Source organism: Littorina saxatilis, linkage group LG12 (assembly GCF_037325665.1).
Source record: "Littorina saxatilis isolate snail1 linkage group LG12, US_GU_Lsax_2.0, whole genome shotgun sequence".
NCBI lineage: Eukaryota > Metazoa > Mollusca > Gastropoda > Littorinimorpha > Littorinidae > Littorina > Littorina saxatilis.
In genome coordinates this window covers 81,733,626-81,747,209 of record NC_090256.1, presented here as the reverse complement: position 1 = coordinate 81,747,209, position 13,584 = coordinate 81,733,626, and the positions used below count along the sequence as shown (strand labels likewise).

At 40.1% G+C, this 13,584-nt stretch overlaps 1 protein-coding gene across 2 annotated transcripts in view; it reads left to right on the top strand.

The window, feature by feature from the left end:
• The window catches only part of LOC138982939 (inositol polyphosphate-5-phosphatase A-like), a 61,246-nt gene that overhangs the window by 18,096 nt on the left and 29,566 nt on the right, over positions 1 to 13,584 (top strand). For both annotated transcript variants that reach the window (XM_070356335.1, XM_070356334.1), the window contains exons 4-5: positions 4,577 to 4,664; positions 6,272 to 6,335. In XM_070356335.1, the coding sequence (XP_070212436.1) occupies positions 4,577 to 4,664; positions 6,272 to 6,335 (152 nt within the window). The remainder of the gene's footprint in view (positions 1 to 4,576; positions 4,665 to 6,271; positions 6,336 to 13,584) is intronic.

Sequence of the window (13,584 nt, the reverse complement as noted above, 5' to 3'; positions counted from 1 at the left end):
ATTAACAATCCAGAAAAGCGCGGTAGCGGTTGCGATGAGGAGGATAGCACGCTTTTCTATATCTCCATTCTTTTTAACTCTCTGAACGTGTTTTTAATCCAAACATATCATATCTATATGTTTTTGGAATCAGGAACGGACAAGGAATAAGATGAAATTGACTGTTTTTAAATCGATTTCGGAAATTTATTTTTAATCGTAATTTTTATATTTTAAATTTTCAGAGCTTGTTTTTAATCCGAATATAACATATCTATATGTTTTTGGAATCAGAAAATGATGAAGAATAAGATAAACGTAATGTTGGATCGTTTTATAAAAAAATATTTTTAATTACAATTTTCAGATTTGTAATGACCAAAGTCATTAATTAATTTTTAAGCCTCCGGGCTGAAATGCAATACCAAAGTCCGGCCTTCCTCGAAGATTGCTTGGCCAAAATTTCAATCAATTTTATTGAAAAATGAAGGTGTGACAGTGCCGCCTCAACTTTTACAAAATGCCGGATATGACGTCATCAAAGACATTTATCAAAAAAATACTCAGGATCTCTCATGTCAAGTTTCATGAAGATCGGTTCAGTAGTTTTCTCTGAATCGCTCTACACACACACACACACACACACACACACACCACAACCCTCGTCTCGATTCCCCCCTCTATGTTAAGACATTTAGTCAAAACTTGACTAAATGTAAAAACATTGTTGTGATGTCTTAGCCTCCTTTTGGCTGTCTTGTGGAATTAGCACACTTCTGTTGCAACAGTTTTGGTTTGCCGAACATTGTTTTTACCGCTCGTACTTATTTCTGTTGGTTGTTTTCTTCTGCATCCTATAGTTGAATTACTGGTATCCTGGGCATGGTGGGCGAATGCACGTATGACAGATTGTTTGTGTTTAAGGGTATACCTTGCGTCCCATGTGAGCTAGCATGCATGTAAATCATCACATATAATCTATAAGAAATGTTAGTTTGCTAACGCCACCATAATGTTTTGCAGAAGTCAGTAGCTTGGTTGCTTGCTCCCTGTGGACAGTTGAACATTTGGACTGAAATATTCTTTTTTTCATTTCCATGTGTTGGCCTGATTCTGTCTAGAAAAAGTCTTCAGAAAAGAGACTGAGTTCAAATAGTTAGGAGTAAAATCTGAAGTGTTTCGTACAAAATGATCGTACAGAACAGCGCACTTTGCGCTTGAAACCTCACGTCAACCGTATATGTATTATACGAATCGTCTGTAATCGTCTGTCAGGATGTCACAGTCAGTTACCGTGTCGTCGTGTGCCTGTGTCAAGCTTCAAGGTATAGAAAGGTGAAGCTTATTTTAGCCAGGTAAACGGGGAACTCGACTGACACAAAAGAAAGGGATGTCGTGGTGAGAGGGTGGGGGTTGCGAAGCTGACAGGGTGACGGGTGGTGAGGTATTTGATGACGTCAATGACGGCTTTGAGGTCAACTCCATGGGTTGATTGGGTGGGGATGGAGAGGGGGGTTCAACACTTAGCACGTGGCTGCAGAGGGGACAGGTCTCCTGATGACGCTGTCACCTCATTGTCTGTGATACATGTGCGTTGCAAGTGTACCCATCCACAAAAGTAATTGTAAGCTTGTGAGCGACAGAGGCCAACATCCCTGTTGAAATATGAAGTAGATGTTGCGCTAATTCTCCAAATGACGTTAATGACAGAGGAGTCAGGCCGAAGTAAACTGGTTTTCTAAGAGAGATGATCCTGAAATACTATTCGTCGTTTGGAAGTTATACATAGTCACGTTTCTTGGATGGATCAGTATAGTATTTGTAGATCTTAAACCTCACTGTCCCATTCCATTCCTTCTGGTTTCCTGGCGCCGGATCCACACTGGGACACACACACAAGCAAGGTCCGTCACTTGGAGAGTTTAAAATACAGACGAGCGACTTACAGGACGTGGACGCTTTACGCCATCCGTCAACACGAACTGCTCATTTTCTGCATATATTTACTCCTTAAAAGAAAATCCACCAGTTTAGTGGTTAAGAATGATTTGTCGAAGGGTTACGCTTTACTTACTTTATGCTGATACGATTTGCAGTTTAACAGATACAGTCATGCTGAGCGTGATGTCAGGGTCCCCATTTTTGACTCACATGCGAAGCAAAAGTGAGTCTATGTACTCACCCGAGTCGTCCGTCCGTCCGTCCGTCCGTCCGTCCGGACGTCCGGAAAACTTTAACGTTGGATATTTCTTGGACACTATTCAGTCTATCAGTACCAAATTTGGCAAGATGGTGTATGATGACAAGGCCCCCAAAAACATACATAGCATCTTGACCTTGCTTCAAGGTCAAGGTCGCAGGGGCCATAAATGTTGCCTAAAAAACAGCTATTTTTCACATTTTTCCCATTTTCTCTGAAGTTTTTGAGATTGAATACCTCGCCTATATATGATATATAGGGCAAAGTAAGCCCCATCTTTTGATACCAGTTTGGTTTACCTTGCTTCAAGGTCAAGGTCACAGGAGCTCTTCAAAGTTGGATTGTATACATATTTTGAAGTGACCTTGACCCTGAACTATGGAAGATAACTGTTTCAAACTTAAAAATTATGTGGGGCACATGTTATGCTTTCATCATGAGACACATTTGGTCACATATGATCAAGGTCAAGGTCACTTTGACCCTTATGAAATGTGACCAAAATAAGGTAGTGAACCACTAAAAGTGACCATATCTCATGGTAGAAAGAGCCAATAAGCACCATTGTACTTCCTATGTCTTGAATTAACAGCTTTGTGTTGCATGACCTTGGATGACCTTGACCTTGGGTCAAGGTCATGTATTTTGGTAGGAAAAATGTGTAAAGCATGTGAGTCGTATGGGCTTTGCCCTTCTTGTAAAGTCACAAACGGCTGCTGTGCATTTCTCACTGCCCGTGTCGGTTGGCAACGGGATTTGACGGACGAAGTTCGTAATTACTTTAGAGTGACATTTGTTGACGGCCTCTCACCCTCCCTCCCCACAACAACAACAACCACACACACAACTGTGCTTCCCATTTAGAACTGTGTGGGAACTGTGTATCAGCTGGAATGCAGGCATTAGATCGACGTTACAGGAAGCGACTGAAGCTAGCAGTCTGAGCAGAATGCGGATATGTGCCGAATTAGAGGAGATGCAATGTAGTGACCATGTGTGTACGGATATATATCCGTGCCTGGTCAGATAGAGGCATATGAGTGGGTACGGATATATCCGTACCTGGGAGACAATGAGTTAATGTACATGTTTTGGGACAATACCTCGTCGTGTTCTTCAAACAATAAACCTGTGTGTACCCAAGTAGTTTCGCATTCTATATATATACGAACAGGGTCAGCGTTGAGGAAGCGTGCAGCACAATAGATATATATAATAGACACAGCGCCGCATTGTTTTGATTAAATATGTTGGTGTGTGTGTGTGTGTGTGTGTGTGTGTGTGTGTTTTAGCTAAGCTAGTTCTGGTTTCAGTTTATGTATTGTAAGCATTCTTCGTCTTTTGAGTTTTATTTTGACATAATATTGTAAGAACCGGGGGTTGGTTTTAATTTGTTTGCACTTCTGTATTATTGAAGTACTGAATAACTCCAGGGAAGTTACGAAGACAACAGGGAAGTTACGAAGACTGTCTTGTACGAAGACAACGACTACCAATGAAGTTTAAATATACTTTTCTTCCTTTATAAACCATCAAAGATCTATCCAGGCTTTAAGTTTAACACTGTAATAAAAGCATCCTCCCTTTTGGACACGTATCAAGAATCTAGAGCAAGGGTGCTGCTTGTGTTGAGTTGCTGAATTATTTTTGTGCAAATCAGCATAGTTGTCGGCTATAAAATCGATCCAGCAGAAGGTTCCCACTCTGCGTAGATTGTAATGCGTCCGAGTGGCTCTCAACCTGAGTCAAATTAAAAGCCTAGACGAAATAATGGTGACATGCCAGATGGATTACACAGGTAGAAAAGTATCTGAGAGACTTGATTCGTTAACATGTTAACTCTTACATCCATTACTTCCCGGCGTAAACTTCATTAGCCTTTACATCTCGAAGCAATAGTGACAGGTAAGCGAATGCAACGAAAATCTCAGACTGAAATCACCATACATACATCTTCATTATCAAATTGTTTAATCCGCAGAAAACACAACGGTAGTCACAACTGTTATGACATCACATTGAAACAGACAGGTAACACAATATCAATGGAAACGAGAAACGAGGCCCCCCCCCCCCCCCCCCCCCCCGCCTTGTTACTTGAGGTTCTTGGTATAATTTCAGCGTGGGGCGGCATGCATGGGGATGACATAAATAAACAAATAGCTCGAAACACATTCGCTGTATGTCAAATCTGCCACAAAACATTCAGGATGCATAATAAATAAACGTAGATTCTTTCCAGATTGTGCTGATCTTATTCGACCCAGCATGTCAAATTTTCCCACAAAATGTTCAGCATGCATAAAACAAACTACCCGGATTCATTTCCAGATTGTGCTTGTCATTTATGACCCAGAACGTGACAGTAGCGCTAAAAGTCTTATCTTTGTTTTGCAGGAACCTGCTGGCGTGCGACGAACTCCAGAAATACGACCGTGCAAGGATATTTTTGGATGAGGACTATACTGCTGCCGATAGGTTCACGGTCAGTGACATAGTTATATTTAGTCAAGTTTTGACTAAATATTTTAACATCGAGGGGGAATCGAAACGAGGGTCGTGGTGTATGTGCGTGTGTGTGTGTGTGTGTGTGTGCGTGTGTGTGTGTGTGTGTCTGTGTGTGTGTGTAGAGCGATTCAGACTAAACTACTGGACCGATCTTTATGAAATTTGACATGAGAGTTCCTGGGTATGAAATCCCCGAACGTTTTTTTCATTTTTTTGATAAATGTCTTTGATGACGTCATATCCGGCTTTTCGTGAAAGTTGAGGCGGCACTGTCACGCCCTCATTTTTCAACCAAATTGGTTGAAATTTTGGTCAAGTAATCTTCGACGAAGCCCGGGGTTCGGTATTGCATTTCAGCTTGGTGGCTTAAAAATTAATTAATGACTTTGGTCATTAAAAATCTGAAAATTGTAAAAAAAAATAAAAATTTATAAAACGATCCAAATTTACGTTTATCTTATTCTCCATCATTTGCTGATTCCAAAAACATATAAATATGTTATATTCGGATTAAAAACAAGCTCTGAAAATTAAATATATAAAAATTATTATCAACATTTTTTTTCTCCAAATCAATTTAAAAACACTTTCATCTTATTCCTTGTCGGTTCCTGATTCCAAAAATATATAGATATGATATGTTTGGATTAAAAACACGCTCAGAAAGTTAAAACGAATTCCACGGGCACTGCCTTTGCCACGGGCGGTGGAGTGACGATGCTACGAGTATACGGTCTTGCTGCGTTGCGTTGCGTTCAGTTTCATTCTGTGAGTTCGACAGCTACTTGACTAAATATTGTATTTTCGCCTTACGCGACTTGTTTTGAACTTGTATACAGTGTAAAACGTACAATCATGCTAAAGCGTGATTTCAGTGCCCCTACTTCACAGTCACAATATGTACTGTTGCTGTGCATTTCTCAATGTCCTTTGTCGGTTGGCAACGGGATTTGATGAACGAAATTCATAATTGCTTTTTTAGAGTGACATTTCCTGACAATTGTTTAGGGGTCGGGGTGGTGGAGGAGTTGGAATGGCTGTGTGTGTGTGTGTGTGTGTGTGTGTGTGTGTGTGTGTGTGTTTGTGTTGTAGAGTGACCAGTAAATTTATGACATTGTTTGTTGCTGTTGTTTCACTGTCCTGTTTTGTTGTTTCACAAAATAATGGTTTGTTGCAGGTCTAAGTGTGTGTGTGTGTGTGTGTGTGAGAGAGAGAGAGAGAGAGAGAGAGAGAGAGAGAGAGAGAGAGAGAGAGAGAGAGAGAGAGAGAGAGAGAAGATGAAAATGTACTGCAATCTCTCTCTCTCTCTCTCTCTCTCTCTCTCTCTCTCTCTCTCTCTCTCTCTCTCACACACACACACACACACACACACACACACACACACACTTAGACCTGCAACAAACCATCTCTCTCTCTCTCTCAGCATTCAACTCCCTAGAGTGCCTGTCCATTTCGTTCTCATGCGGTAAAAAGCATGATTTGCATTAGCGATGTGTTGGCAGGATCAGCCATTCAAGTTGCGATCTTGCCTTCGGATCAATTTTTCATGATTTAACATGTTTTCGCTTCCATGTCTGTTTGCAGGCTCTTGGGAATCTATACTTTATTCACGAAGACATCGACAATGTGCTCATTTGGGATTTTGTAGGTAAGGATCTCTGTCTGTCCGTCTGTCTGTCTGTCTGTCTGTCTGTCTGTTTGTTAGCCTGTGCTTCGCACTACGCCCGCATCTCTCTGTTTCTCACACACACACCATTCTGATAATCATCGCTCCACGGCTATCGCCAGTTGTCTCTCTGACCGGACGCGAAATTCCTACGCAAATCTATCAAAACAAGAATACAGAGTTTTCTCCCATATGTTGTTCGCGAACAGTGTTCGCGAGACGAAAATGAGTGCAGATTGGCCGACTTCGACAGTGATCTCCGTTCTGTTCTTCACAGTTATGATAAAGACATCGTTCTAAGGTCAAAACAAGTCGAAATTTTGGGACTGCTGCCGGAAGGAGACCGTAACATATGGTTGTATCACTGTCAACTGGTTACAGAAAAAATCGTCTGCTCCAGCGAGCGCCGAAACCAAACGGTTGATTATCACGTGACACTTTTGCCATATTTAGAGTTGTTTGCACAGTAAATACAGCCGCGAAAAATAGCTCGCTTAAAACTGTCTTACATATATCAATTCCTTTGTAATCTAAAAATTACACAACACCATGAAAAATCATTATCAACGATCGCGAATCTGCTTATATCCAAAACACATTACGACAAGATCTAAATATGTAAACAATCGATTTCCTCTCCAGACAAGGAAAACCAAGGCATCCTGCCAGGGATAGAATGAGACCCGAAGGGAAGTAACTCATTTTTGACCTGGGTTCAGGATGACACGCTAACACTCACACGCACATAAACTGATCACCGCATGCATTTTGCGCGCACAAACGCACGCACTCACATACACATCCCCCCCCCCCCCCCACACACACACATACACTGTGTCTATCTCTGTCTGTCTTTCTCATCTTGGCTCATTTTTGCACTAAACTCTCATGGAAGAACGGCTTGAAAGGAGCGTCGATTTGCCATGCCACACATAGAAAAAGGTGAACACAAGGAGTTGCCTATTGTTAGAACAGTCTGAGGAAACAGCTGCATAGGATTAAGGGCGAGGTGGAAGTTTAGTTATCATTAATCAGTTATAATACGTGTGTGTGTGTGTGTGTGTGTGTGTGTGTGTGTGTGTGTGTGTGTGAGTGTGTGTGAGTGTGTGTGTGTGTGTGTGTGTGTATGTCTGTGTGTGTGTGTGTGTGTGTGAGTGTGTGTGTGTGTGTGAGTGTGTGTGTGTGTGTGTGTGTGTGTGTCTGTGTGTGTGTGAGAGAGCAAGCAAGCAAGCAAGCACGTGTGCCTTTAGTGTTGCCAGCCAAACGAAACTTTATGCGGTTTGTCAGTTCGCATCGCCCGCCAAAATATACTTTAACATTTCCCGCGATCACGTTCCCTGGCAAAAGGCTGTGTGCGGCATGCCAGAATAGAACCAAATACCACGTTTAACAATTACGTAATCAAACGCAATGTCTTGACGTAAACTACCCTAAGTAGAAAGAAGTGCGGAACCCGTTGAGTACTTTCACGTCGCTTACTTCGGCTTTTTCCGTCATATGCTGTCCCACCTGGACAATGATAACAATCAATTCGTATATATAATATAAAATGCAGTTTTCGGCTCCTCTCAAGAAATTCAAACTTGGTATTAGGCCAAAAAAAAAAAATAGGTCTGTTTACGGTAACCCGACCGACCCTAGTTTTTTCGCGCGACCCTAGACTTTTTTTTGGCATTTGGAAAAAAAAAATTAAAAAAATCGTGTTTTTTTGGCAAAATAACGTAAAAATATGGTTTTTTTGGGAAAAAAAATAAAAAAAATAAAAAAAAATTCCCGACCTACCGACCCTATTTTTTTGGCCTATGTTACCGTAAACAGACCTTTTTGTTTTTTTGGCCTTAGCAAGATCTAGATCAGCAATTTTCAGGACGTGTACGGGAACGTGTACGGGTAACGTCATCAAATCTAGTTTTTACGTCACGCGTTTGCCAAGATCTGCAGTCTTGGTGGGAGCAAAACAACGTATGCATTTGGAACATTGGAGAAAAAAAAAGTGAGTCACGGGTGACGCAATATCTACACGTACGGGTCTTTGCCACACGTTCGATCATCCAGAACATTGTAATTTCTTCAAATGGACAGATGCTTCAGGTATGACTGAAAGCCCACGCGTGCACCTGGATGTGAGAAGTCCATGTAGTATCTTTAAATTGTATAATGTTGACTTATCAGCTGCACTCTCATTTCGGTTAGTATATATATGACTAAGTGCCAAAAGGTGCTCACAGAACAGAAGACGACTTTGTTTTACAATAAAAATGTTTCTAAAAACGTGTGTCTGCTGAAAATTGGTGTGTGTGTGGATGAATGTGCGAAGAGATAGTGGACATAATTTCGTGTGTCTGACTTGAACGGTTTTGAAGTTATCTTTGTTTAAAGTCAAAAATAACGCCAAAACTGGCCATCTGAAAACGGACATCGTGATACCTCGTGTTTTGAATATGCCACAGAAAAATAACAAGAAGCACAAATGAATTGCATTTAGTTTGATTGAATGCCTGAAACATCGCTTTACAGACGAGACCAAACGTCAAATCTAAATCTCGAGAGAATTTTTTTTTTTCGATAACCGAATTTTAAGGTGTCGCACGCAAGATGTGTCGTCATCACGGCATACATTTTTCAATCGCAGATATTTACTAAATTTCTTTTTCAAAAATTCTGGAATTGATGTCGACACGTCAAGCGATAACGGTGTATCAAACTGCTGTCTTTCAAGTAATCCAGCAAAGACTGCAGAACTTTTGAACAGCATTTTTGAAAACGATTTGAAAATTTCGTCATATCTTGCGTGCGACAAAATGTTCGGTAATTAACGGTTATTTTCTTTTAAAAACAAAATTTACATGTACAAAGATCTACTTCATCTACGGAACCACGTGACACATTCTGTGTTCAAAATTTGTGAAGAAATCACGAACCACGAATGCGCTATCAAGTGTTGAAATTATGTCGTCAACATCTTTTCAGATCTTGCGTGCGACACCATCTTGCGTTCAACATAAAATGTCACTACCTTATCGAGTTTAATGGGTAAAACTAACTATTTGTTGTCTTAGTTTAATCTTCTTAATTAAAAGCGTAATAAAACCGAACTTCCAAGATGAATTTTGATTGAGATTAGCGAAAGAGCGGGCACGCAAGTCGACCTTAAAGTAAAAGAATGATAACACGAGCGTTTGTCGTGTTGTCTTGCGTGCAACACATTGTCCAAAAAGGAAAATGTATATTTTTCTCAGACGTTTTTTAAGTTGAAACCTTGAAACTTCACACACATTTGGGGTTTAATCGCCCCCATGCATGGTAAAAGTCTTGTTGACCCTTGTCAGATTTCAAGGTCACGGCTGGGTCACATGTGGTTCAGAAAACGGATGAAACATATTTTTTCAGAGATTTTTGAAGCTAGAACCTTCAAACTTCAAACAACGCTTTTGCTTAATGATTGTTCAACATGGAGAATTCAAGGTTGATCCTTGAGAAATGTGAAGGTCATAGCAGGGTCTCGTGTGGGAAAAAATGAGATTGTTCGGACACTGCATGTAGCATGGAACGACAAAACATAAGTCATGTCATATTTCAGATATCAGTACATTTACAAATGGACAACACCAGCAAACATGAACCAAGTCTGGTCGACCTTAGTCAAATGTCAAGGTCAAAGTGGCGTTATGGTTTGGGTAAAAAAAAAAGGAAATTGTATTGAACTTCAATTTATATAAAACCAAAGTCTGGTTGATCTGTTTTAAGATTTAAGGTCAAATCTGTTATTTAAGGTCAAATCAAATAGAAATTTGTTGATGCTTAAATCTTTGAAACTTCCAACAGGTTTGAGGTTTGACAACTTCTGGACTTTGAAATCTGGTATGGTTGATCCTGGTAATATTAATTGGTCAAAACATCAAGATCAACAATTATAAAATAAGCACTTTCACCAATGTCAAGTGAGCAATAGCAGCAAACGTGAGTCTTATAAAGATTATCACTTTTTGTGTGACCTCAACTTGACCCCTCTGAATGCTCTCAATCATGGAAATTGACCACACTTTGATTATAACCAAACAACATCAAAACTTTGGAATGTGTGAAGTTTCAAAGGTGTTGCTTAAAAGGCGTTCGTGAAAATGACAATTGTATGTGTCTGACTTCAATGCGACCCCGCTGCGACCTTGACGTTTGATTTTATCAACCAGACTTTCATCATGTGTGAATGACTTCAAACACTATAAAACTAGTTGAAGAAATTGACAATTTTTCAAAGTTTAAGCCAGATGGCACTGCTGTGACCTTGAAATTTGACAAACATTAACCAGGCGGTCACCTTTTTTAGAAAATATCCTTAAAGGATCTTTAACCTTACTGTGACCTTGGAATTTGTCTTTGATGAGGTTTAATTTAACTTGCGTAGTGTGCCAAGTTTCAAGGCCCTAGCTTCAAAAACATATGAGAAAACCTCATTGAAAAATGTATATGTTTGACCTCAACGCGACCCTGCTGTGACCTTGACTTTTTCAACCAGACTTTAATCGTGTGTGAACATTATACACTAGAACTGTGTGTATTTTCAAAGCTCGTGCTATAAACGCGCTGAATAAATTGAAAATATTCCACATTTGGACCAGATGTGACCCCGCTGTGACCTTGAACTTTGACAAAGATTAACCAGCAGGTCACTTTTAATGAGGTTTTATAAAAATGCTGAAAGTATGTGAAGTATGTAAAGTCTAACTGATCTAGTATTAAAACATGGAAGACGTGACAACGACAATTTTCCAGTTTGCAAAGGAAATTTAACCTCGCTGTGACCTTGAAATTCAATGTTGTTTAATGTGATGTGCACCATACCTGGAGGTCATTATACTTTGGTTGTGTGCCAAGTTTCAAAGCCCTAGCTTTAAAAACGTGCGAGATAACCTTAATGCTATGACTCAGTGCCGTTTTGAATGATATAACGAACAAAATTATCGTTATTTGTAAAATCATTTGGGTAAATTTATCTTTTCTTTTCGTAATTGGGTTCCAGCATCTGTTGTCTTAACAAAAATCACAATATCAGTCGTGTTTGTCAACTTTTATTTTTTAGCCCCTTTGTCCGCTTTTCGTGCGCACCTTTTGGCACTTAGTCATATATATATGGGCGTTATCTGGATCTCAGAATGCCCCACCTTTTAACTTTTCTATCTTCTTCCGATAAATTCTTCCCGTGGTCCACTTCCTTCTCGTCCTAGTAAGTTTCTGTCCAGTTTTAGTGCGTCCAGAAACTCGGGCCTGACGGGTGAGGATACGTTAAATTACGCTGTGGTGTACATATTTACCTGTGTTAGATTGAGACAGGTGGTATAATCGACGACAATGAAAGAAGAGATTGGGGGGGGGGGGGGGGGGGGTCTATGACGCAAGCATGAAGAGAGCAAGGTTATTTCTGTCCCACACGTCTCCTGGCCTGACCCCTTTGTCTGTCGTACACGATTAGCAAATACTTTCCCATTTGTCGCAGATGTTGTTTTCTTCGAAGTCGAAAGGTAGACGCACGCTAGGATTTGTTTACTTTTGCGAATTTAACGAAACGGCCAGAGCAGTTTCAACAATTTACAGAAGTTTTAGGCAATCCACTGGAGTCACCTTTCCCATATCGTGAAAAAAAGTTTGCTGACAAGACGGGAAAGTTTTTTGAGATTTGAAGTAAGTTTGCACGTTTCGCCGCCTGCAAACGCCAAACGAAAAATGCATTTGTTTGATACTCGTGTTCGCCTTGGTTGAGTGGTTTTGGACCAGCGACAGTTCACAGTCGTACGATCTTCACTTGAAATAGATTTTTATTCTTGTCTTTGCGTCGATGAAGTGGCAGGGACAGTGCCATGATTAGTTTAAGTTATAAATAATAATAATAATGGACATTTATATAGCGCTTCTCCATAGCTCGAAGCGCTTTACAAGTTCAATAATTTACAAGTTCAATCAAAAACACAACACGATATATACAACTATATGTTTCCTGTTGCTTATCAAACTATCTTTCATAGTTTTGATTTAAAACATATTTAGTCAGTTGCAAGCCTCATGGAACATTATATAATTAAACAATTAGGGCACGAATTCTTTTCTTTTTGTGACAATTATTAAAGAGAGATTAAATTATTTCTAACTCTTTGGCGGTATATGGATAGTACAGCCATACATAGTGTGAGACTACTATTTTATGTTGATGTTGAACATTCTGTTTTTGTGCTTTTTGTGAATGTGCCGATAAAGGAGCGTCCTTGCAGTGTAAATACGATCGGTCACTGACTCACTCGAAGATATGCGTGCGAAGCAATTAAGGGGACTACTTTTAAGTGGAAGAGTAATGGTCGATCCTAGGATTTCAGTACTTTTAAGCCTGCTTGCAAAGAAGTTTAGACGATTGAGTTTAAATTACACACCAAACGTCAACTATGGATTCCGTAAATGGAGGCGCATGTTTTGATCGGCAAGCGCCTGCGATTTGCAAACATTCTCGATCTTCACAACTTACAACCGCACACGAATTACGTATGTCAAAATTCTACTGATATGTTTTCTTAAAGCACTCTGTTTATAAAGTTGAATGAACAAGGTTCTCTTTCTTTTTCCCGGTCTCTCTTTTTCTCTCTCGTTGGGTTCTTATGCCTATAGCTATGTCACGAAGTACAAACATTTGCACAGCGAATCGTAACTCAAAGAAAGCATTCACGACACAATGCAAGTCCTGTGCGCTTATCGAACTCTGGGGATATTTACAGTAGATGATTGTTGGTGTTTCCATTTTTTTATTTACAATTTTTTAATATTTTTTTTTTACCCTTTTTTGTGTGTTGTCCTGCGTCACAGCGTGACAGGAAAATTGATCATTCATTTCCCTCCCGTCTCCTAGGGAATTTGGAAAAATTTTCTAGTGGGTCTATATTTGTCTATCTTAGATAATGAGAGTCTGAAACACGAAACAGTACTCACCTAGCGCGCTGAGTAGCTCTCCTTGAAGATATTTTCTATTTAATTTCTTCTATTTTTGTTATAATGTATGATTATTTTGAGCACATGCGTGGTTGACTATCAAGCACGAAGTGGCACTCACGCACTAATTGCACTGGCGCATCGCTATTGGGACAAGCCCACTTGCACGTCATCAAACACAGGTATGCACGCGCACTCGCGTGCCCACACTGACACAGACGCACGCACTGACGCTTACGCTGAAACACACATAGTTATACCA